The sequence below is a fragment of the Mastomys coucha genome, unplaced genomic scaffold (assembly GCF_008632895.1).
Source record: "Mastomys coucha isolate ucsf_1 unplaced genomic scaffold, UCSF_Mcou_1 pScaffold7, whole genome shotgun sequence".
Lineage (NCBI taxonomy): Eukaryota > Metazoa > Chordata > Mammalia > Rodentia > Muridae > Mastomys > Mastomys coucha.
Genome location: NW_022196913.1, coordinates 51,007,617 through 51,031,825, shown reverse-complemented (window position 1 = coordinate 51,031,825; position 24,209 = coordinate 51,007,617). Strand labels below are relative to the sequence as shown.

The 24,209-nt window shown below is 40.8% G+C and overlaps 1 protein-coding gene across 1 annotated transcript in view; it reads right to left on the bottom strand.

Moving 5' to 3' along the window:
• Positions 1 to 24,209, bottom strand: part of Stmnd1 (stathmin domain containing 1) — a 29,318-nt gene that overhangs the window by 3,963 nt on the left and 1,146 nt on the right. Inside the window, exons 2-3 of the mRNA XM_031359315.1 lie at positions 12,690 to 12,870; positions 6,253 to 6,404 (exon numbers count right to left, since the gene is read on the bottom strand). Coding sequence (XP_031215175.1) covers positions 6,253 to 6,404; positions 12,690 to 12,870 — 333 coding nt within the window. The remainder of the gene's footprint in view (positions 1 to 6,252; positions 6,405 to 12,689; positions 12,871 to 24,209) is intronic.

The following is a 24,209-nucleotide window of genomic DNA, read 5'->3' as shown; positions in this document are numbered from 1 at the left end:
ATTAGAGTTACAAATGTCTATGAACCACTATGCTGAGACCTGAACCCAGGACCTCTGCATGTGCAGCCAATGCTCTAAACAAATGTGCCAACCTTCCAGCCCCATCTCAGAAAGTCTTTTAGAAGGAAAACTCTCACTGAACTCACAGTTCTTTACAACCATTGGGGTGATTTTATGTACTATGGGGTTTTTCACTCCATGAAAACTGAGCTATTCAGTAAAGTAAGTTCCCCCTGGCCCTCATTTTATATTATTTTTATGATATCTGGTTCTTAAGTTTCCTGCTGGCAAACGCTACTTGCTGGAGAGAGGGACATACCTGCTATGGAGGCTCAAACTAGAGATACTTTGAAATTTACACAAAACCCTTGCTAGGGATGTTCGCTCTCAAGAGGCTATAAAAGAAAATGGCAACCCAAGAGCCAATGAGGGAATAGCAAGCTAGACGTCTCAAGCAGTCTGAATCTTGACAGAAATTACGAGCCAATAAAAGCTCAGAGCAACTTAAGGTTTTCTGGTTGGAGAAGATGAACATCCTGTGGTTTCACCCCCTGCCTCTCTTTGAGACATGGACTCTACTTCCGAGGCCCTTGTTCTTTCTTCAGTTTGATATGTTATGCTAAAACCACCACCATAGCAATCTGGCTTCAGGGGTAGCTCACTTTGTAGAGTGCTTGCCTATTGTGAATGAAGATCTTGGTTTAATCTCCAGTACTGTATAAGTCAGGCGTGGTGGTACATGGCTGTGAACCCAGCTCTCAGAAGGTGGAAGCAGTGAGATCATCCTTTGCTAAATAGTGAGTTCAAGGCCAGCCTGGGTGACATGAAACCTTGCTTCAAAACAAACAAAGAAAACAGAATAAAAAGGCCCTTATAAACAAACTTGTATTCTTTACAAATGAAGTTCAGGTGGTCAGAATCTTTGAAACCGTGGTGCTTACAGGTGATAATAATGCTCACATTATGCATAGACATGTCTAGACTCAAAATCTCACATACCTTGAAGTCTAGTGAAGCTATCACTTAAGTTGCATTCATTGGGAATAGTGTCCGAAGACTGTCAACCCTGAGGAAAGCATGAGGTGCTAAGAGATGAATCACATTTTTGGCCACGATTTTGGTGCGGGTCTGTCTTCCATCCGTTGCACGTTCCTTGGGGCTTTCCTAATGAGCTCTTGACTTACAGATGAACTCAGCTTGGTTATCCTTCCTGAGGGAGTCTCCTGCACAGAAGGGGCCAAAGCCCCCTGCAGCAGACATGGTCATTCCTGTTCTTTGGCCTCCAGCCCTCAGTGAGGGAGCTCCCTATGACCACTGGTGTCTTATTTGAGTCCTAATTCAACCAGCTTTCTCTCTACCTGTCCATGAGGCTCAGCACATAATATTAGAGACTCCGCTATAATGTGAATTCTTTAACCACAGCAAAGGTGACCCAGATCAGAGACAGATGACAATAAACTTTGATTAGACAGGAGGAATTAGTAAATAATTCATCAAGTTTGTGAAAAACAGCCAGGGTATGATAAGAGATGCAGGGGCGTGAGTTTGAGATCAAAGCTACCCGAAAGCAATAACACCCATGTATGCATAGCCAGGCACATATGGATGCAAAGGTTGATCTCTACCACCACACACATTGACCTAGTCACATATCTACGTACACTTACAATGCGGTCACTTCAAGTCTCATAATAATGCTTTAAAATTCCTGGAAGATTTCTTTCCTGGGCTGATATTCAGCTTCTTACTGGCTCCCTCTCCATATGTGTGTGTGTACGTGTTTGTGTGTGTGCACACGTTTGTGTGCAGGCATGCATGCATATGTATATGTGCACATATGGAGGCCAGAAGTGGATGCTGTGTCTTCCTCTATTGTTTTCAATTTTATTTATTGAGACAGGGTATGTTAGTTAGGGTTATTATTGCTGTGATGAAACACCACAATCACAGGCTACTGTGTTTATTTTCATTACACTTCCACAGCACTGTTCATCACTGAAGGAAGTCAGGACAGCAATGCAGCAGGGCAGGGACCTGGAGGTTCCCGATGCAGAGAACAAGGAGAAGGGCTATTGTTTGAGTTGCTTGTCATGCCGTGTTCAGCTTGCTTTCTTGTAGAACCAAGGACCACCATCCCAGGACAACACTATGCACAATGAGTCAGGCCTTCCTCCATCAATCACTAACTGAGAAAATGCCCTACCAGAATGCCGACAGTTCCCTCCCCTCAGATGACTTTAGCTTACGTCAAGTTGACATAAAACTAGCTGGTGCACAGGGTCTCTCACTGAACCCGGAGCTCACCAATTCCTCAAGACCAGATTCTCAACCCAAACAGGGGACTTCCATTCAAAGTACAAACATGCTTCAAAGCTGCTTATCCAGAGAGGACCTCATAAGTGATAAATAGGGGGAAACAGATAAAGGGTGGGTGCTGTGGTGGGCACAGGTATCTCATGGACAAGTGGGAAGAGACTGAGTTCCTAAGATGCTCCCAGACTAGTGGAGCGAAGGCACCTCACTTCCAGCATCCTTTATACTTCAAGGGAAAAAAGCAGTGAAGGATGAGAAGAGGCCAGGGAGGACACCCCTATGCCCAGAGTTACCCTGTGTTTGTGAATGCCAGTGACCCACACCATAAATCTTATTTTTCAAGCGTTCTCGCATGTATGCTAGCTACCCGTAACATGTATTTATTTTCTCCCAGCTAGGCATAGTAGCACACACCTGCAATCCTAGCACTTGGTCTGCTGAACCAGGAGGATGACAGGTTTGAGAGAGGTTAGGCTATACAGCAAGATTCTGCCTCAGAAACCAACAAAGTGGAAATTCCCCCAGAGCAGGGAGGAAGCACCATTTTGAGCATTCGACTGGATTCATTGCCTCATGATAACCACTGGCATTTGTGTCCATTTTAGAATTATTTCCTCTGCTTTTCCCTTGGTTCCTTAGTTTGATTTTTAGTCAATTGTGAGGCTTTCCAAAAATACCCTCTACTTTAAGGTATGAATAGTGTAACTTCTCAGACTTGATATGACTCTGTCCGTCATTCTATTTTAGCTGTGATCTTTTTATTTTAGTCCCCAACTATCTAAGGCATGTGCTGTGTTACATACTCAAGCTTATACAAGCTGGATAAGGCTTCATCTCTGGCTACAGCACTCACATCTCCTCTTCTTCACTTCTGAGATTTTTCTGGGGGACGATCTCAGTGTCTTTCCTTCCTGAATCTCTTAGAATTATATTTCACAACAAAGGGCTGTAGTCTACAACTGCAAATGCTCCAGCCATTCCCACCTGGTGATGAACGCAGCTTCAAATACAGGCTTATGATCAGAGTGGTGGTTCTCAGGCTGGGCTACCCACGGAGTCCTCTAGAAGATTCTGAAAGCATGAAAGCCATGCCCTGTACTCAGGCACTGTCCAAGGTGGGATCTGGGTCCCGGGGGTTTTAAAATCTTTCTAAGTGACTTACTCCAATGTCAGGTTAAAAACTAGGACATTGGGTTATAAAACAAACAGGGCTGTGTGCACATTGCTGCTCTGGCCTGTTGTAAGCCTGGCTTATACTGGAACATGAGGGTTTAATACCACAGAGGAAAAAAATTGTGGTACTCTTCTGAAATGTGACATAAAGTATTTTTGAGAGCATATGCTTCCTATTCTACTCTACCCTACCTTACCCTACCCTACTCTACCCTACCCTACTCTACCCTGCCCTACCCTCTCCTATCCTGTCCTATATTACAACAGAATTTACTTTTAGTTCATTTAATGATATCAAAAGTCAAGCCTATCATTGTTATAAATAGATGGCTCTCTTCCCAAACAGCCCATGCATTCTTTTGTTAGATAGAAGCCAGAATTCATTCACCTCTGGTGACTGGTTCACTAAGGTAAGTTGTGATTGTATTCCCACCAGGGTTAGCATCAAGGAGTTACTGCATTTCCCTTAAGGAGGCATCACTTAGCAACAGAGTGTTTCCATATGTCTTCCTCCACTGAAATTTCTCTCCCATCTTTTGACATGGTTTCTTTTTTGTTCCCCAGAGACTCACCCATAGTTGGAAAAATAGCCACTCCCCTTCATTACAGAGCTGTTTTTCTAATAGATTCAAATACAATCAGATATTTACCATCCTCCAAACTGTACTGAATCATGGCAATGCTGTAGAGATGTCAAATGGCATTCTGCTTTTTCCTTGCTGTGATAAAACACCCTGATGAAAGAAACTTCTGGAAGAAAGTTTGCTTTGGCTCATGGTCCCAGGTCCAGACTATCGTGCCACAAAGTCTCTGATGGGATTCTGGCCAGCTCAAGCATGGTGAACATGGCTCTGGCAGGCCCTGTCCTTCTCTCCCATTCCCCCTGCCTTGCTAAAAACCATTCGATTGCATTCCTACAGCTAGCCATTAAGGTCTATTCCCTTATTTGGCTATTTCCTTCTTCTGAGGCTGACTACCAAGTCTGGCTACCAAAGTACTGAAGTCCAGCAACCAAAGCCCCCGTTGGTTCACTTAATTAACACACCCAATCAGAACATACCACGGCATCCTAGCCCGTTCTAAGACATTGTTCTTAGGTTGTTGGAGATGGGGAGAACTGTGGGTGGTGCCATTCCCTAGGCTAGGAAGAACTTAGGGAGGCACCATTCCCTGGACTGGGATCCTAGATTGTAAGAAAAAGAGGAAATGAGCTAATTCAAGCATTTAGCATGCTTCACTTTTTGATTGTTGACGCAGTGTAACCAGCTGCCTCACATTTCTGCAGCTGAGACTGAAGGGGATCCCTTCCCCCACAGTAGGGGATATCCCTCCTAACCCTGGATTAGGCATAAACCACACTCAAATACCTGATTTCCCAGAGAGACTCTTCCTTAAGTGGGGAAGAAAAGTTAAATTGGCTGCTTTCTGAATCAGGCAGAAAAACAGCAGCCAATGAACTCACAGGTATACATTTTAAGAGGAAAAAAGAGAGATCTGTGTTAGGTTGCAGCATTAGGAAGGCTGAGAACCACTGTTCTAACCTCTCTTCTGGCTGGGTCAAATGATAGCTGGGAGCCTTGAAAACAAAAGAACAAACAAACAAGATATTTACTTCTCATCAGAGTTTTATATAGAACTTACTAAAAACTTTAGGGCTGTAGACATGACTCAGCCTATTTGACCATGAAGAAACAAAGTTCCAGAAGTTGTTCTGGTGTTACTTTTCTTTGTTGATTCATCTTGTTTTATTTATCATTCTTTGACCTGTGATCTTTTTGATCCTCCAAATCCCTATAAAAAGCATGTGTGTACTGGGTCCCTGGACAGAATAGGACACACCTGTAATCCCATTGATGAGATGAGGAAACAGGTGGAGCCCTGGAAACAGGTAGATGAGACTACGTGACAAAGTTCCAGGCAAAGAGACACCTCATCCCAAATAATAGGTGGGAACCATCTGAGGGCTGGCATGTGAGGTTCTTCTTTAATCTCTAAATGTATACAATGTGCACACACACACACACACACACACACTCACACACTGCATCGCCCACATAAGTTAACACACACACATACACACACACACAGCATCTCCCACATAAGTTAACGCACATACACACATACATATACACACACTTCATCCCCCACATAAATTCACACACACACACACACACACACACACACACACACACACGCACATACACTCTTACTTAAATAAAAATTTAGAGCTGGAGACGTTCATCAAATCAGTTAAAATCAGAGGAAAAAGATTTTTCACATTAACATCAAAGACAAAATGAGATGAATCAACAAAGAGAAGTAATATGGCTACAATGTCTGGAATCTCGTTTCCTCATGGTCATACCTGTTCCCGTGTAGGCATGCCTGCTCGTGCTTCGGTGTTTTGTTTTGTTTTTCCTTTCGGATAAACTGCAGTTCAGTTTTATATTCTACAAGGCAACACTTAATAAAAATTGCTGATAGTATGAAGGCTCGTTATTTACTGGGACTTATTATGTCCAAATTTAGTAAAGCCTGAAGGATGTTTTATTGGCCTCATTAATCATTAATGATCATGGTGATTCTGAATCCACTGAGAATCACAGTGTGCAGAGAAATAAGGGAATTTATGGAGGACAAATCTGGCTTAGATAAATGCTATCATTTATCCTATAGGTCCTATATAGTGGAAATAATGAGTTGAGATTAATTACATTTTGTTGCTAATTTTAAGTATAAGCAAACGTTAATTACAAAATTACTTGCCATGACATCATAGGACTCTCCATTTCTAAATACTTTGCTCCTGCTCTGTATGATTCCTTGGACTATTAGCTCTTCCAGGATGTCTGATGATTTTGGCCGCTCCCAACTCTCCAGGATTTGGGGTTTGTTGATCAATCCATTGGCCACTGGGTCTTCCAAAAAGGAAAGCATAAAGAAAGAAAAATGTAAGAATAAAGAGTTTATCACTTAAATGCTAAATGGGGGCTGAAGAGCGAGCTCCGTAGGTAAAAGGACTTGTTGCAAAATTGTGAGGACCCTAGTTCAAATCCTCAGCACCCATCTAAAACATCTGTCATAGTCATTATACCTATAACTCCAGCACTTCGCAGGGAAATGGGATTGGCACTTGCTGGCTATCAGCCTAGCTCCAGATCCAGCAAGCGACTCTGTCTCCAGGGAACAAGGAGAGAAGTGACATCCTTTTCTAGCCTCTGTGCTCACAGGCATGTGCACCCACACACACTCTAGCATACAGAGCACACACATGCACCATTCTCCCACACATGCATACACACACACATGCACAAAGTAAAGAATTTAAAAATGCTAAGTGCATGCCTTATACAAGTCATTGAGTAAAAATCTTGCCTCAACAGCTTTCTCTAAATATCTAGGTTCTGTAAAGATAATAGGTATAGAAGAGAGTGAAAATATCTTTAACAAAATTATAGAAGAAAACTTCACTAACCTAAAGAAAGTGATGCCCGTGAACATACAAGAAGCCTACAGAACTCCAAATAGACTGGACCAGAAAAGAAATTCCTCCTGTCACATAATAATAAAAACACCAAATGCACTAAACAAAGAAAGAATTTTAAAAGCAGTAAAGGAAAAAGGTCAAGTAACCTATAAAGGCGGCCTATCAGAATTACACCAGACTTCTCACCAGAGACTATGAAAGCTAGAAGGACCTGGGCAAATGTCATACAGACCCTAAGAGAACACAAATATCAGCCCAGGCTACTATACCCAGCAAAACTCTCAATTATCATAGATGGAGAAAACAAGATATTCCATGACAAAAACAAATTTACACAATATCTTTCCACAAATCCAGCTCTACAAAGGATAATAGAGGGAAAATACCAACACAAGGAGCAAAACTACACCCTAGAAGAAACAAGAAAATAATCTTTCAACAAACCCACACAAACCTAATTCCACCTCTAACAACAAAAATAACAGGAAGTAACAATTACTTTTTCTTAATATCTCTTAATATGAAAATTAATATTACCAACATATCCTAATTGATTAAAATCCAAAAATATGAGGAATTAGAAATTTGTTGATTGTCATCCAATGGTCTCTCTAATTTGGTAATTAGAGGAACAGGTCCAATATTGTACAATTCATATACACTTTCTGTTTGTTTGTACCTGACAGTGTCTTGCTGTGTACCACATAATGGCCTTGAAATCATGCTTCTCCTGTCTCAGCCTCTCTATTAGTAGTATTGTTTATTTCATATTTTTACACTATACTATGGTTTACAGAACAGCTTACATATTTCAAAAGTATTTATACAGCCAAAAGAAACATAGGCAACTTGGGAGGTGGCTTATAAGAGAACAACAAAGAGTGAGACTGAATGCTTTGCTTCACTTTGGAACTATTGTATCAAGTTTGAAGAAGAGGACTTTATAAGTTACTCCTTCTCTGAGATGAATGCTTTTCCAAATTATCACAGTCAATGAACCTGATTCTTGCCCTCACCTAATGTCTGTGCCACCCTCCAAGCAGAACCATTGTTCATTGAAACGGTTGGTGAATGACTTTATGGATAGACCATCTTAACACACACACCATTTCTTAAATGAATGTAACCTGTTCTCTGTAGGCTGAGAATAAATAAAGTCACTCACTCAAGTCAAATAGCTTTGACCATAGCAGGAAGTATGTATCCAAAAATTGTGCCTACAATTCATTCCTTGGAGCAGCAGAACTGTCAACTCTTAGCTTAGCTATGATGGAGGTAAAATCCTTTGGTGATGTGAGGGTCATTGAAGTACAACCTTATTACAATGAAATCCAATGTCTAAAAATTGTTCTTATTTTGGGCTTGTACCACAGTAAGAGCCAAGATTTTAAGCTCTACTAAAAACAAAACAAACAAACAAACAAACAAACAAACAGACTTTATATATTTATGCTCACTTAAAAAATTAGTAGTGATGTATTATTTTAAAATATACAGTTAATATAATTTGGAGTTATTTAAAATTTATATTGAGAAAAAACATATGTATTTCCAGTATTGCTGTAGACAAGTATCTACATAAGACTGTTAAATTGATTGTTGTTTTATATCAAACAACTTTTATAATACTCATTTTTATTGTTATAATATTTTATAAATTTTAAAGAATATGACCAAAAAAGGTATTGTAGCTATTGAAGGGGGGCCTCTGGGAGGAGTTGGGGTACAAAAGGGAAACAAGAATGCGATTTAATTCTATTTACTTAAAATATGTTTTTAAATGTTAACAAATTCAGATAAATTGAAATCATGTATCTTTTCTCATAATGCAATAAAACTCAAATCAATAAAAATAAATATCTAGGTTCCTTTTCAACACTTTTACCATCTGTCTATCTGTCTGTATGCATGTCTGTCTGTCTATCTATCTATCTATCTATCTATCTATCTATCCATCCCATATCTATCATCTATTTATCCATCTATCCCATATGTATCTATGTATCTATCTATGTATCATCTATTTGTATGTGTGTGTCTGTATGTGTGTGTGTGTGTCTGTATATATGTGTGTGTATCTATATGTGTGTGTGTGAGTGAGTGTGTGTATGTTAGAGTGCCTGTGTGTGTACATGTAAATGCATGTGTGTGTGTGTGTGTATGCATGAGTGCATGTTTTTATGTATGAGTGCATATGTGTGTGAGTGTGTGTGTGTTGAGGGAGTTGGTTTTCTCCTTCAACCATGAGCATTCCAAGAATTGAACTCAGATTGGCAGTGGACATCTCCAGCCCTAGTGTCTGGTTTCCATTTTAAAGCTCTGTGATTTTTTTGAAGTTCTTTTTTTGTGATTTTTTTTGAAGTTTTTTGAGTTTCTGCTGCCTTTATAGAGGAAATGAATCAGCATAATCTATTCTTTATGGAGCGAGTCTCATGTGACCACAATCAAGTCTTGTCTCCAGGCTGCTATGTGCAGCCTTTCTGTTGTGACAACATTCATACACTCTGGTTGGATGTCACTGATTTGCTCCACTAATTACAAGGCTCAACTCCAGCTAAGGCTTGAGACATTCTTCTATTGACTCTTATGAGCTGCCCTTTGGTTTCTACGCTTTGTATACAAAAGGTAAACAGCATGAGGTTGCCAAGGGCTGTCTGGTTCTGCAGCCCTGGTGTACAGTTTCACCATCTGCTAAATCTACAGAAAGAAAGCATGCCTTTTCAGAAAGAGACCTTAAATCAGGCCGGAATTTGAGCTAGAGCACTATCAGCTCAGATCTTATTAATGATTTTAAAGATGAGCTCTGGAGCCAGTCACAGGAGAGGATTTATGAATTGCCCTCTCTCGAGAGGCCTCCTCATTGCAAATCATCCATGCGAAGAATCAGCCACCTCCACACCACCACATCATAAAATAAAGAGTGCCTGCTTGTTGTCCCAAAGATGGCTCTGCTTCTCTTGTCAAAGCTGACACTGTGCAGAGCCATCTGCAGTAATCTCTCTGCAAGAAGCCCACTGTCAGTGGATGGAGGTATCTGCAGCCATGCCTAACCTCCATGGTTACAAAGACAACTTGGATGGGTTTTTGTAGTTTGAAAACATATGCAGAGATGGCTCCACATGCTGGCCAGCTGTTTCTCATTTCAGACCATTAATCCATCTGTCACGAGAGAGGGCTCTGACTGACCATCACATGGTATCAGTAGAAGGCCAGGAAGCCCTTTCCAGTACTTTCCAGTGCTGGCTCTTCAGCCTCGTAGGAATGTGGAATAGAATCCATTCTTACTGCAAAGTGCTTGCGTGTTCTTATAGAAAGCACCCAAACATGTAAGCAGACCAGGAACTTGATAACATAGAGGACAGTTCAATGTAAAGGTCACAAGTAAATACTGCCATGGATTCAGAGTGATTTTATTGCTATCATTATTGTTAAAAGGTGGGCTTTCCAGGAAGGGTTAACATAGTAATGACTACTGTTTGCTGAGAGTTTACTCACCTTACTTTGTTAGTTACTTTAGTATCTGTATAGCAACCAATCTGTGAGAGGAGAGCTATGGTCCCTATTTTACCATGAAGTACACCGATATGATAGAAGCTAATTGCTCAAGGGGATGAGACTGGTTAGAGTGGTAACTAAGACTGAACTCAATTTCAACACCAAGTCCTCAACCTCACTAGTCTCTTTCCTAAATATGATATAGGAGTAGTTGAACCACAGGTATTCCATCTCTCTCCCAGATGTTTCCAAAAAGTGTCACTTACATAAGGAAATGAATGTAACCATTTCAACCCAGTGTCTTGTGAGTCTACTAAAGTATTTATTTGTCTTAAGGACCCTAGACAGAGATTCTTAGGAAATGCCAATCAATTCAATTCATTCTTCCATTTTTTTTTTTTTTTGGACATTGGAATATATTTTAGGTAGGGTGGAGGTTAAAAATAATCCTGTGCTTCTGTCTTATTATGAAGTATGTTCATGACTTCTCTCACTGCTGTGACCAAATAGCTGACAAAAACAAAACAAAACAAAAACCCAACCAAACAAACAAAAACTTAAGGGAGGAAGAAAGGTTTTATTTTGGCTCACAGTTGGGAGAAGTACAGTCTTTACGGAGATGAAGGCATGACATTGGGTGCAGCTTGGTCTGTGACACGAATCAAGAAGCAAAGACTGTGCTCTCAAGGTTTCCTCCCTATTTCCTTTTTAATCCAGTCTAGGATCCCAGCTCATGGGGTGGGGCCACCCACATCCACTGTGAGTTTTCTTTCCTCAGTTTATTCACTCTGGAATAGTCCCCACAGACACAGCTGAGATGTGTCTGTCTCAGGCTTGTCTTATGCTTTTCTTAATCTAACTCAGTTGACAATTGAGACTTAATAAAACCCCCAAATGGAGGAATAGTGTAGGAAACAAAAGGCCTGAATATTTCAAGGTCTTAAAAGATAGAAAAGGGCCTTGCCAAGAGAAGCACTTGCAAGCATAAGGACTGGAGTTTACATCCCAAGAATCCAAAGAAAAGCTGGGTGAATGTGAGAGTCTACCTGGAATCCCAGCATGCAGGAAGCAGAGACCAGGAATTCCCAGAGCTAACTGGCTAGTTAAAACAGTAAGTGCTGGCTTTCTCAAGGTACTCTGCCTCTATATCATGCAGGCATCAACTAAAGAAGATACCTGAAATTCCAGCTACTTGGGAGGCAGAGGCAGGCAGATTTCTGAGTTCGAGGTCAGCCTGGTCTACAGAGTGCATTCCAGGACAGCCAGGGCTACACAGAGAAACCCTGTCTCAAAAAAAAACCAAAAAAAAAAAAAAAAAGATACCCAATGGCAACCTTAGGCCTCTATACACACACATATGAACCTCTACCCGGATGTGTACCCCATATAACGCAAGCATTATTTTATCAGTTAGATCTCCTAGAACTGGTTGTGAGCTACCTGACATGGGTTCTGGTAACCAAACCCAGGTCCTATGTACCAACAATAAGTGCTAATAACCACTAAGCCATCACTCTGGCTCCAATCCTGGCTATTTTCTGATCCTATCATGTAATCAGAGAAGAAACAATGGGAACATGGAATAAATGCTTTCCCTCTAAACTAAAACAATGTTCATTCCCTCCAGATCTGTGCTGTTCATTTTGTTCCAAAGGCTGACCAACTATAAATAAGATGTCATCACTCAACAGCAAGAAAGAGCTCAAAAGAGGGGAAGCATAGCATTGCCTAAGAAGGGCCACAAATAGCTTTTAAATAGCACACTAGATCATAATTACTTCTTCTATGTTTTATGTGTATTCTCTGATGTTGTGGATGAAGAGAGGTAGGGGGACAGTTTAATGAAGGTTTTATTTATTTTTACAAATGTAAACTTTTCCCTTAAGAAGATGACAGCATTGTGGGTTTTACATTCCCTTAAGCCCTGTGATTTCTACTCCTGAAATGTGTTTTCAATTCTCAACAAGGGTTCTTGTTGTTGTTGTTGTTTTTTTTAATGGCTTTAATTACTTCATCCACAAGATTAATGACTCACAGTATTTACACACATGATAAAGGGCTAAGACTAAATTCTAATGTCTTGGAGATAAGAACCTTGCCATATAAAGTACACTATGACCCAAAAAAGAAGTGATCAATAGGCCGTCAGATACTTGCATTATATATTTAGAAGTCTACCAGATGTCTGGGGGATAGCAACAAGAACAGAGGCAAAGGTTACCTGAATTTATTCTCCTGTTTGTTTTACTAGGAGTTGGAGAACTTTCTGGAATAGTCCCAGGCAAGCTTCCCATCTGTGTTTGTTGGTCCAGACTTTTGGTGTTGTCTACAGTGTCCTTGGGCCATGCAGCTTCAGTTTGGGGACTGCAATTCTCTTTGGAAGAAGTTACTCTGACATCAGCCTGTGAAAAGAGAACAGCTTAGGAGAGTCAAGATTTCTTAGGAAAAGAACAATAGAGGACTGCTCTGTGAGCATTTACCAGTTAGTGCCTACAGTGCTTTCATTAGTAATCACAGCCTGTGGATGTTATGGTATACAGCAAAGTGAGCTAGCAGATGAGATTAAGTAATGGAAATTTTCATGGGAACACCAAATGCAATCACAATTGTTCTTGTAAGAGACAGGCAGAGAGAGGGAGAAGGTTATGGTTTGAATATAAAATGTCCTTAAAGGTTCATGTATTGAAGGCTTGGTCCCCAGCTGGTAGCCCTGTTGAGAGATAACTGAATCATAAGAATGGTAATCTGCTTAGTGGAATGACTCCATGATGAACCATAGCTGAATAGGCTTAGGGTGTGGTACATAGTTAAAATAAGACATTAAGGAATGCATTCTTGTCTTCAGACCCTTGCTCCTTACTCACTCTACTTCCAATTTGCAATAAGGCGAACAACTTTGCTTGATCAAGCTCTTTGCTATTATGCTTTGCTTCACAGCAATGGAGCTAAGTACCCATGGATGGAAACTCTGAAACTTCTAGCAAAAATAATCTCCACTTGCATTGTTTATCTCATAAATTTGTTAGAGCAACATAAAACTTACTAACATGAAATATTATTGATACTATGAATCCCACAATCCTGATTGTGTGATTCAGAACCTTATGAACCAGATTATGGGAAAAATTTAGGAAAGTTTGGAGATACAGGCTGAAGAAACTCTAGAATAATGTAAGCAGAGTTCAGTGGGAAATCATGAATAGATCATAGAAGTCAAGATTATAAATAGAAATGCTGATAATAAAAATGTTCTCATGAAGTTTCAAATGGAAATAACTCTAGTAGGGATTGGACAAGGGGTCATAAATTTAAATTCTGGCAAAGGACTCTACATTTACCTATGCCCTGAGAATGTGTATAAAGCTAAATTTCAAGTTGACAGACAGACTAATTTGCTAGAGAACCTTCTCAGGAAGAATATATTTACATTGTGGCATGGATATTGCTGGCTTCTTTTGGCCTAATTTACAGTGAAACCTGATAGCAAAAATCAGAGCAAAAGGAATAGAAAAAAATACCTAGCCATATAGACAGGAAAGGACTATGTTTATAGTTGGTAAGGAAATTATCACCAAGTACTTGTCTTTGAGATAATAGGAAAAGTACCTAGAAGAGACATCAGGAGTTGGCCTCATGGCATCCATCAATGGCTCATTGTAACTCATTGGAAAAACTTTGTTTTGAGATGAGGGCTCCAGAGAACCTGCCTATACAGGGCTACCTGGAAGGCATTTTTCTGTATTTAGTCATCCATGTACATAGAGGCATCAGAGGATATTTCCCCTTAGGAACAGTTCTTGGCATCATTCACATGATACTAGTTTTTTTACATGTAGAATGTAAGAGTTCTGGGATGATGGAGGCTTCCACCAAGATTACTAAGGAAAGTCTAAGGAGCCAGGCAATTGCATGGCAGGATTAATGTGCTTGCAGGTGTGCCCCTTAAAGGGTGTAACAAGAAGCTGCAAGGGTGAAACCTAAGCTGCAGAGGAGATCTTGTGATGTCATGGAAAACAGGGACAAGGAACATCTACTGAGGAAATTTCTGCCAGTGATCACAGCCAGCTGGGGATAGGAGTATAGTCTTTGGCTACCAAGGCTGTAGGGCTGGAGTTCATCAAGCATTCGATACCCACATCTTGCCACCTCATGTGTCTGATCTCAACATGAAGAAGAGAATTTACTGTTTGTCCTGCTGAGTTCCAGCCTGGTTTGGTCCTTTCCTTCCCACTCCCCTTTCTGGAACAGAAATGTTTGATCTGTGTGATTGTACTTTAGAAGTATATAGCTTTGCAATTTTCTCTTAGGTCTTTTTTTATCATTGCTAGAGAGCAGATTTGGAGTCTTGTATGTTGGCTGTAGACAAATGTACTACCATTGAGTTTTACTTGCAGCTTTTGTAATTTTTATATAGACTTACAGCTAAGGGTTTGGTATATGTCTTAGTCTAACCCATATGAAGGGGTTTCACAGTAGAGCTCAAAGCCACCATTTTGAGCCATACTGTGGACACCAAGATGAACAAGTTCACAGTCACAATCAGGTATGAAACTGGGGATACCACTGTATAAAAAAAATGAATATTTTTTTAAAATGCAGGGTTTGTAGTTTAACATGTAATAAAATTCATTAAAATAACCAAGTAATATAGAAGAGGATCATTGGGGGGGGTGGTCAAGTCTGTATCAACTGAGATAGGCTGTAGTAGCCAGTTTTCCAGTCCAAACTATATAATCTAAGCATTGTGGAGAAGAGATTTTGTAGAAATAATTGCACCTAAAACTCATTGACTTAAAGTAGGAGAGATTCTTTAGACCATCTCGGTGGGTTTCTTCTAATCAGTTGAAAGACTTCTGGAGTAGATCTGAGGTCTACTGGAGGAAAGAGAAAGTGTGCCTGTGTGCTACAGTTTCACCCTAGCCTGTCTGTTCCTGTCCCATCCTGTAAAGTTTGGTTAGGGACGACCAGTCTCCTGTAAGCATTTCTTTGTCATATGTTTATCTTTCCACCCATAAACCCACCCATATACTTATTCACATGATCTTCCTTCTGGGTCTGTTCCTCTGGTAGAGTCCTGTCTGATACAGAGACCCAGTAGAAAATGGTGAATAGGAACCCCTGGACAAGAGGTTGGTATTGTTGTCTCCTAAACGTATTTTCTCATAGAAGACTTTAAAAGGATAAATTAAAACTGTCTAAAGAGCCACTGAGAAGAAGTTCAGAATCATTCAATTCTTGGGGAACTACAAAATAAAAATTAAGTTTCTGCAGAAAGCTAATTATGGAGTAACTGCAAGGCATGGAAACCGCACTCCCTAGTTTATGCCCTAGCAAAAGGAAAATAGCATTCAGGTAAAAATTTGTGCATGGTGCCTATAATTACTATTCACAATGTTCAAAAAGTGGAAACAATTCAACTCAAATGCCTATCAACTGATGGTTAGGGAAAGGAAATGTATCATAATCATGCAAAAATATTATTTAACAATAACAGGAGATTAAACACTGACATACGTCATAACATTGACATTTAAAAACGTTCTTAAATGAGAGGATCCAGTCACAAAGACTTTTCATGCTCAGACCAAGTAGACTCAGTCTTGGTAGGTAGGTTCAGAGACTGTGTAGAGCAAAGGGATATGGGGGTGGGGAGCACTGCGGGGAAAGATCAGCTGTCCATAGGTAGTCATTTCTTCGGGAAAGGATGTGCCAAAGATAGATGACACAAATTGCTGCCACCTGCATATTTTAAGAATGAACTATATAGTACACGAATCATACTACAATTATGTTATTAATTGTAACATAATTAATTAAACTGTTACTAAAAATAAAATAGATCAGATTCTTTATGAAGTTACATATTTGTGTGATACATTTTTTTCTCACACTGACAATGTATTAGAGACATTTAGCCAGTTTGATTTCATTCTATTTAATAGTGAGGAGTAGTTGTTTATGGACAATGCTGTCAGTTATTATATTGTTGATCATGTAACCACACCATAATTTATTTAACCCATTCCTGGGACTTCTAATTTTCTGGTATTATAAACCAGGTGAGAATTATACTTGTTCATATACATATTTGTTAGCTGATTTGTTTCAGTTCCCAGATGTATACATTCTACTTTCAATACTCTGTTTCTAGAGGGTTCTCTATAAGCACTGCAGCAATTCATCAGTCCCTGTGCCATTGCTTATATAGTCTACAAACCACTAATACAAAACACCTGTCCCTGTGAAACTTTTCATAGTCTCATAGCAAAGAAATAAAAATGTAGTGTGTTTTTCTTTTACCTGTTCATTGTCATAGGCATCATCACCAATAATGAGAAATCAAACTCCTGAGAAGCACTGTCTTAGTTGGGGTTATTATTGTTGTGATGAAACACCATGATCAAAGCAACTCGGGGAAAAAGGGTTTATTTGGCTTACACTCCCATATCACTGTTCATCATCAAAGAAAGTCAGGACAGGAACTCAAAAAAGGCAGGATCCTGGAGTCAGGAGCTGATGTAGTGGCCAGCATTCCATGGAGGAATGCTGCTTATTGACTTGCTCCTCATGGCTTGCTCAGCCTGCTTTCTTATAGAACCTAGGACCACCAGCCCAGGGATGGCCTGACCTACAATAGGTTGGGATATCCTCCCTCAATCACTCAGAAAATGCTCTACAGGCTTGTCTATAACACAGTCTCATGGAGGCATTTCTCAACTGGGGTTCTCTCTTTTCAGTTGACTATAGCTTGCATCAAATTGACATAAAACCAGCATGGAAAGCCTATACATACAACATACTTATACCCCACACAGTATATAGCATGCACACACATGTATATTATTTGATATGTCTAGCAAAAGAGAGAGAGAGAGAGAGAGAGAGAGAGAGAGAGAGAGAGAGAGAGAGAGAGAGAGAGAGAGAGAGAGAGAGAGATTGTTCTAGTTTCTTTCTTGTTGTGACAAAACCAACCTGACCAAAAGCAAAGAAAGGATCTTGTTTCTGCTTCCTTTACTGAAGGAAGTCAGGGCAGGAACTCAAGACAGGAACTTAAAGCAAAAGCCATGGAATAATGTTGCCCATGAATTGCTTTCTGGCTTGCTTGAAGGCACATGCTTAGCTAGCTTTCCAATATAGTCTAGGACCACTTGCCTGGACATGGTGCTACCCACAGTGGGATGGGATCTCGTATGACTAAATCAATTAGCAATCAAGACAATCCCTCCACAGACATGTCCAGAGGCCAATCTGATCTGGGTATTCCCTCAATTAAGGGATTGTTTAGAGCCTTCCAGTCACTCTAGAATGTGTTCAACTGACAGAGCTGACCAAGACACTCTGTAATGCTTTCCTTTCAGGGCATCATAGTTCCTGTTGAGCTTAAAGACATATAAGCCCTATTGTGGATTCTTTCCCAACTTTTCAAATGGTTAAAGTCAGTAATAGTAAGAGTGATATTTTCACAAGTTGTATTTTCTGACTCATGGTCTTTTTTTTTTTTTTTTTAACCATCAATGTACAATGGGACCTGTAAGGAATGATTTTGTCACTTAACATTTCTAAGTAGAGATATTGAAAAATATATGGGGCTTAATGACAGCCACACTAAAATTGTGACAAAATACCACTTAAGAACTGAGTGAAAATTTGAATGTTAATAAACCAGAAGAGCTGGCTTTCTTCCCCACATTCTGCTTGGAATAGATTTCTATACTACAACTTCAAATGACCTTATAATGGCTTCCTCATCACCGGAGCTGCTTGGTTTGGGATGGGAACCCCAGCAAGGATCTCTACCCATTTGTATTTACAGACAGGCACTTTTGAGTTCTGGCAGTGGATAAAACAATGCGTAACAGACAGAACAGGATCTTTTCTCATCCTCTAACAGATACCAGCCTTCGGTTCCTAGAAAGAGATGAAAAGTTTTTCTCTTTGGAAAACTAAGAACATCTTTCAAATGTCATGCCAATTTGTAACACATTTTAGGAACATTGGCCCCATTTCATGATCTAGATTGAGGTAGCTGTAAGTCAAAGACACCAGCATTACTGACAAATAATTGAATCTCATAGAGGATGTGGCCAGCAGTACTCAGATCTGTCTATGCATGCAAGGTTTACATTTTCACACTAGTATGTTGCCGCAGGCCAGTCAGCCTTTGCCTCTCAACCCGTGGGAGAAACAGGGTTCTGGTCAGGTCGGCAAGATGTTGGCTAAGAAATGACAGACAGACACAACACAAGGAAGTGCAGGATCTGAATGTATATTCTTAAAAATGGTATCAGACTTTTACAGTCATTACAAAAGACAAAAGAAAAATCTGGAGGCTCAGCAGTCAAGGTACATCTGAGGCCATCTGAAACACACTGGGTCTAAAGCAGTAGCCACCTCCTCTGGACTGGTGCCGCACCCTCGGGATCTGAGTGTTCGGGTCAGTGCAGGGTCCAGTGGGAGTCCTGGGGGGCTGCGGACCGCAGGAGAGTAGAGGGTCGAAATGCTCGCAGTATACACTCTCTTCCACACACACCAGGCTCAAGGTCCCTCCCATCCTTAGTAAACACCCACTATGCTAATCTTCTTGGGCTAGCAGAGGTATGCCCCAGGAGTCCCGTTCTTGCTAACTATACCCAGAACAAAACAATAATCTAGTTCCTAGGAGTGATTCAACTGCAATTTTAATGTGGTCTGCCCTACGTGACTGAAATGAAGATTTTAGTTAAACTTGCCCTGGGATTATCAACTACCATTCAGCAAACTTCAGTGCCCTACTCCCTTCATTATTTCCCTAACAATGCCAGAGGCAATTAGCCTGAATGGGTAACATTGCCTACGAAATTCCAAGCCAGGATTTGCCTAAGATGTTGGAACATTGGTAAAGGTCAGAGAGCAATGTCCAATTTTGTTTAGTTATTAGTAAATCATATCTTGGTGGGCACCTAGCACATGAGACCTTCCATCGACTATCAAAAGGACAAATTTGGGCTACCTCTGATATAAGATGCCAACCAATGAATTCCAGGAGACTGGCTTCCTTTGAAGCTGTATGCCTCTGTGGGTTGCTGTCATGCGGACTTCACTGGAGTAGGAGTGGCAGTATGTATTATATATTGTATTAACCTATCTGTATTACATAAGAAAGGGTACTGGGTGTTGTTACAGAAGGAGGATGGAAGGTTTTTTTTCTCAAGATGAAGTTGCCAAAGTATCTGATCAATGTGTTTCTATACTTTGTATATTTTTATGTCTTGGAGAAAACACTTTTATCAAGTTTAACATTAAAAGCTTAGCATTAAAAACAGCTTGTCCCAAGCTGACAGCTGTGAGAGAGAGTCACCAGCATTCTGAAATTAAACACCAGTTTAAAAAAAGACACCAGTTTCAGTATAGACAGGTGTCTGTTGTTTGTTTTTTATGGTTGGTGTGTGTGTGTGTGTGTGTGTGTGTGTGTGTGTAAGTAGTGTAAAGTACTGTATGTACTTCTGTAGCTTCTTTTAGGAAACACATTTTCCAAACAGCTTGGCAGGAATTACTTGTTGATACTCCCTGAGCTGAAATCTTCAATCACTTTACAAGCAGAAGCATGTATAAATACATTTGCTTGTGGACCTATGGGAAGACTTTGTTCTTCAGAACTAGAATTTTTGCTAATTTACTTTTAGTAATTTAATTACAGATAGCAACTCCTGAAAAACCACTCAGGAATGACTATTTAACAAGATTTAAGAGTACAGAGAAATGGCTCAGCAGGTGAAGCTCTTGGTTTACAAACATGAGGATGTGAGTCTGAATCTCCAGCTCCCACATACAAGTCTGAGTATGTTGTAGGCCTGTATTCCCAGTGCTGGAAGACAGAGACAGGGAAACTCTAGGTTAGCCAGTCTAGCCAATGAATGAGCCCCAGGATCAGTGAGAGGGCCTCTCTTAAAAAATAAGGCACAGGTCAACGAGATGGCTCAGTGGGCAAAGCACTTGCTGCCAAGCCCCATGGACCAGAGTTTGATTCCTGGGACCCACAGGATAGAAGGAAGAACTGACTTTTTCTCAGTGACCTCCACTGCTGTGTACACACAATATATAAAATGCAATACAAATATTGTAGTGGGCAACAGAGGAAGGTACCCAACATTGACCTCTGGCTTGCACAAATGCATAAGTGCATGCACCACTGCTCCCCTCCCCCAGCACACACATGTGTACCCACACAGACATGCTTGTATACACATGTACACACACACACACAAACACACATGTACACACACGATTTTAAGATGTAACATAGTCCTTTTTGGGCCAAAAAGTAAGTTTTTATTAGATGTTAGAGAAAACCTATGAAGGGTCCTCCATGATCACCCATTAAGTTCTAAACTCTCTCTCTCTCTTAATCATAGGTCAGGAATGTTGAGTTACTCATATACAAAAGGAACATTTCTCCTACTGAGAAAAGCTGCTCACACTTTTCCTGTTACAACACATTAGTTTTCTGCAACACCTTCACGCCTATTGAGACTAAGGTAAAAGTGAACTGGAAGCCCATAGTTAACTCCCAAGGGTTTTAATTTAGAATATATTTTAAAGTAAAATAAAATGCTAAGCAATGTAAAGGCTTCATATAAGCAAACACATTCATCATCTCAGTGTTTGATTTATTTATTTACTCGTGACGTCTCTGAACTCTTAAGCCCGAGGCAAAGTCATGAAGGCATTGTTATAGTAATGGTCACTGAATATTTACTTGATAATAATCCCACCCTTCCCAGTTCAGGTTTGCAAAGTCAAGTGCATGGGACGAGAAGATGTATTCCAGAGTCAAATGCGTCTGTTTTCCAGTGATTTTAACATGGAGCTTCCTCCCAGCCGCCATTTTTACTCTCATTATACTGCTGGAAGACAAGAACACGTGGTAGGGAATCTGGGGGCCTGGGAGAGGGAAGCGTGGGATCGCAAGGTATTCATTGTGGTTGGTTTGTCTGAACCAGTGTGCTAGAGATAAAATGAAAAAGACCATTTCTGTTTGTAGGGACAGCTCATGGTGGGAGGATACAATAAATGAACAATGTAAGCTCTCTCTTCGGTCCAACAGGAGAAGGTAGATCAACCTCATCAGCAATGTGTCCAGAAGCAGCCAAGGGAGGAGGGACTGGGAATTGTCTAAAAGATGGGATGTGTGACCTTTACAGGGAGAAGGGGAAACCTGACAGGGGAGAACAGAGGGCACAATGATTCCTTGGGTTGGAAAAGAAAGGTCCTGTTGAATATCAGGAAGATTTGTTTAAAACACGGATGTGGGGAAAGAGAAAGCTGGAGAAGGTGCCAGGGTCAGCTCAAGGGTAAATATGGACAACTAAGCTAAGGATTTTATGTCAGGATAATAAAAATGTTGCCCTATTTTCTGCTGCTATTCTGTGTGAAATATGGGTGTGAGTAGTTTATGTGAATTAAATTCTCATAAGAACGTGACAAAGATAAATATTACCATTTCTATTATTTTATGAATAAGGAAATGGACACTGTAGAGGTTAAAGATAGCGTTATAAGCACTTCTGTGGGACACTTTCTTGACTGTCAGTTGATGTAGGAGTCCCAGCTTACTGTGGGCAGTACCATTCCCTAAGCAGATGATTCTGGACTGTATAAAAAGGCTAGGTAAGCATGAGCTTATGAATGAGGCAGCAGGCAGCCTTATCCATGGTTTCTGCTTTAAGTTCCTCCTGAAGTCTCTGTGACCTGGAAGTGTGAGCCAAATAAATCCCCCTCCCAAGTTACTTTTGGTTGTGTTATTCATCACAGCAACAGAGAGAAGACTGGACAGACATCCAGGACCCCTTGTAGGCTCTGTGGTGTTTTGACAAATACACTAATCCTTCTGACTAGTATATTTGACACTTGGAAGGACTTGACTTGTGGTCCTGACACCTGGCCTATATAATAAAACCACATTTGGTGATAATTATATGGTGGAGCAAACGAAAGTAGCTATAAAAGAAGTATGAATAGTGAAAGATTTCCTACACATAATCCTACCTGAGAAATTAATTAAAAAGATAAGAAGTCTTAGCAGAGTAATCTAAATTTTATAAATGTATTTTTGGGAAAAGAGGGGGAAGATGTGGAATCAAAGCAACAATAACTGAGAGGCCCAGAGAGCTGCCTTGGAGCTCATGAGTCTGTGGAAGAGAAGAGCCTTCAAAGCAGAGGGTAATACTGGATTAGCAGCTGGGCTGGAGCTCTGGGATGATGGATAGATTGGATTCTCATCAGTCCTGCTGAGGAGCAGGTCTAGGAATGACCTTCCACAGGGCCAGGGAGCAGCAATGGGAAAGGCAGGAAGGTGTGGGCAAGACCAGAAGCAAGCATTGAAGGCCATTTGCCTTGTAAGAGCAAGGGTCTGTAGAGAGGAGGGGTAGTACAGAGAATATGATGCTAGCAAGCAAGGATGGAGAGTTCGTACACCATGGGGAGAGAGAAGGCAGTGTGCTCGAGGAATGGTTAGGTTGTGGCAGGAAAAGGAAAAGACCCTGAGCCAAAAGTCATCCTTGGCTATATAAGATCCTGCCTTGAAAAAAAAAAAGTATTGATACCTTAATCAAACTCAGAGAGTCACTGTTAGGAACAGAAAGCAGAACATAGCATTTGCATGGGTTGCATCTAGACTCAGGCTTCTCTCAGGGACTGAGCCATGGAGCCCTATAGCACAGCCCAGTTGCCTATCTCTGTCTATCTATCTATCTATCTATCTATCTATCTATCTATCTATCTATCTATCTATCTATCTATCTAAAGATAGGATCTCATGTGTCCCAGGTTTGCCTTGAACTCATTCTGTGCTGAGAATGACCTTGAATTCGTGATCCCTCTGCTACCTGAGCTCTGGGATCACAAGTATGCACTAGCACACCTGCATTCTGCATTGTTGGGATGGAACCCAGGGCTTTATGCATGCTAGGCCAGCACTCTCCCCACTGAGCCACAAGCCCCATCCTTTGGCTTTGATCTTTACATCTGCTCCAGGAGCTCAGATGTGCCTCACCTGTGCGGGGTGCCATCACTGGCCCCTGAGCTTGCCCACACCATGAGAAGACAGTGTATGCCTTTCACACAGCACCCCGAAGAATGCCTTGTGCACATGGTGGCCCTGAGTGGCTGTGAGCTGCCTCCCCAAGCCTAAAAGGAGGTTATAGGCTCTTCTTCAGTCTTCAAAAGTGCAATTTTAATGAAGTATGTGGCAGACCTCTCCTTGGGTCACCCCAGTGAGTTGAGGTCTTTGATACTAATGAGATGCCCATTCTGTTGGTGAAACTATAACTTTCCTGAAAGAAGAGAAGGAATTCTAAAGAGACTCTTGTGCCCTTCCCTTTAGCTATTTGATTACTGAGACAACGGTTCCCAGAAGAAGTCTCAGGCTAGGAGAGAGAACACTGAGTTTGTGTCAGAGGCAGGCTTTGGCTCTTCCACACAGGTCTGACAGACCACTTTGGATGGAGAGTCTGGAGCTGAGACTAGGATGGAGTCTGTGATGGGTAAGACCACACCAGGATCAGGACTGATTAATTATCAGTGCTTCTTGCTCTAAAAAAAATTTCATTACATTTGTATGTGTGTGTGCACATGTGTGGAGCTCAGAAAACAGTTTTCCTTCCACTGTGTGGCACCAGGGCATTGAACTTGAGTCTTTAGGCTTTGCATAAATACCCATACCCACTAAGCCAGCTCTTCCTCAGTTTAGACATACACTTCATAT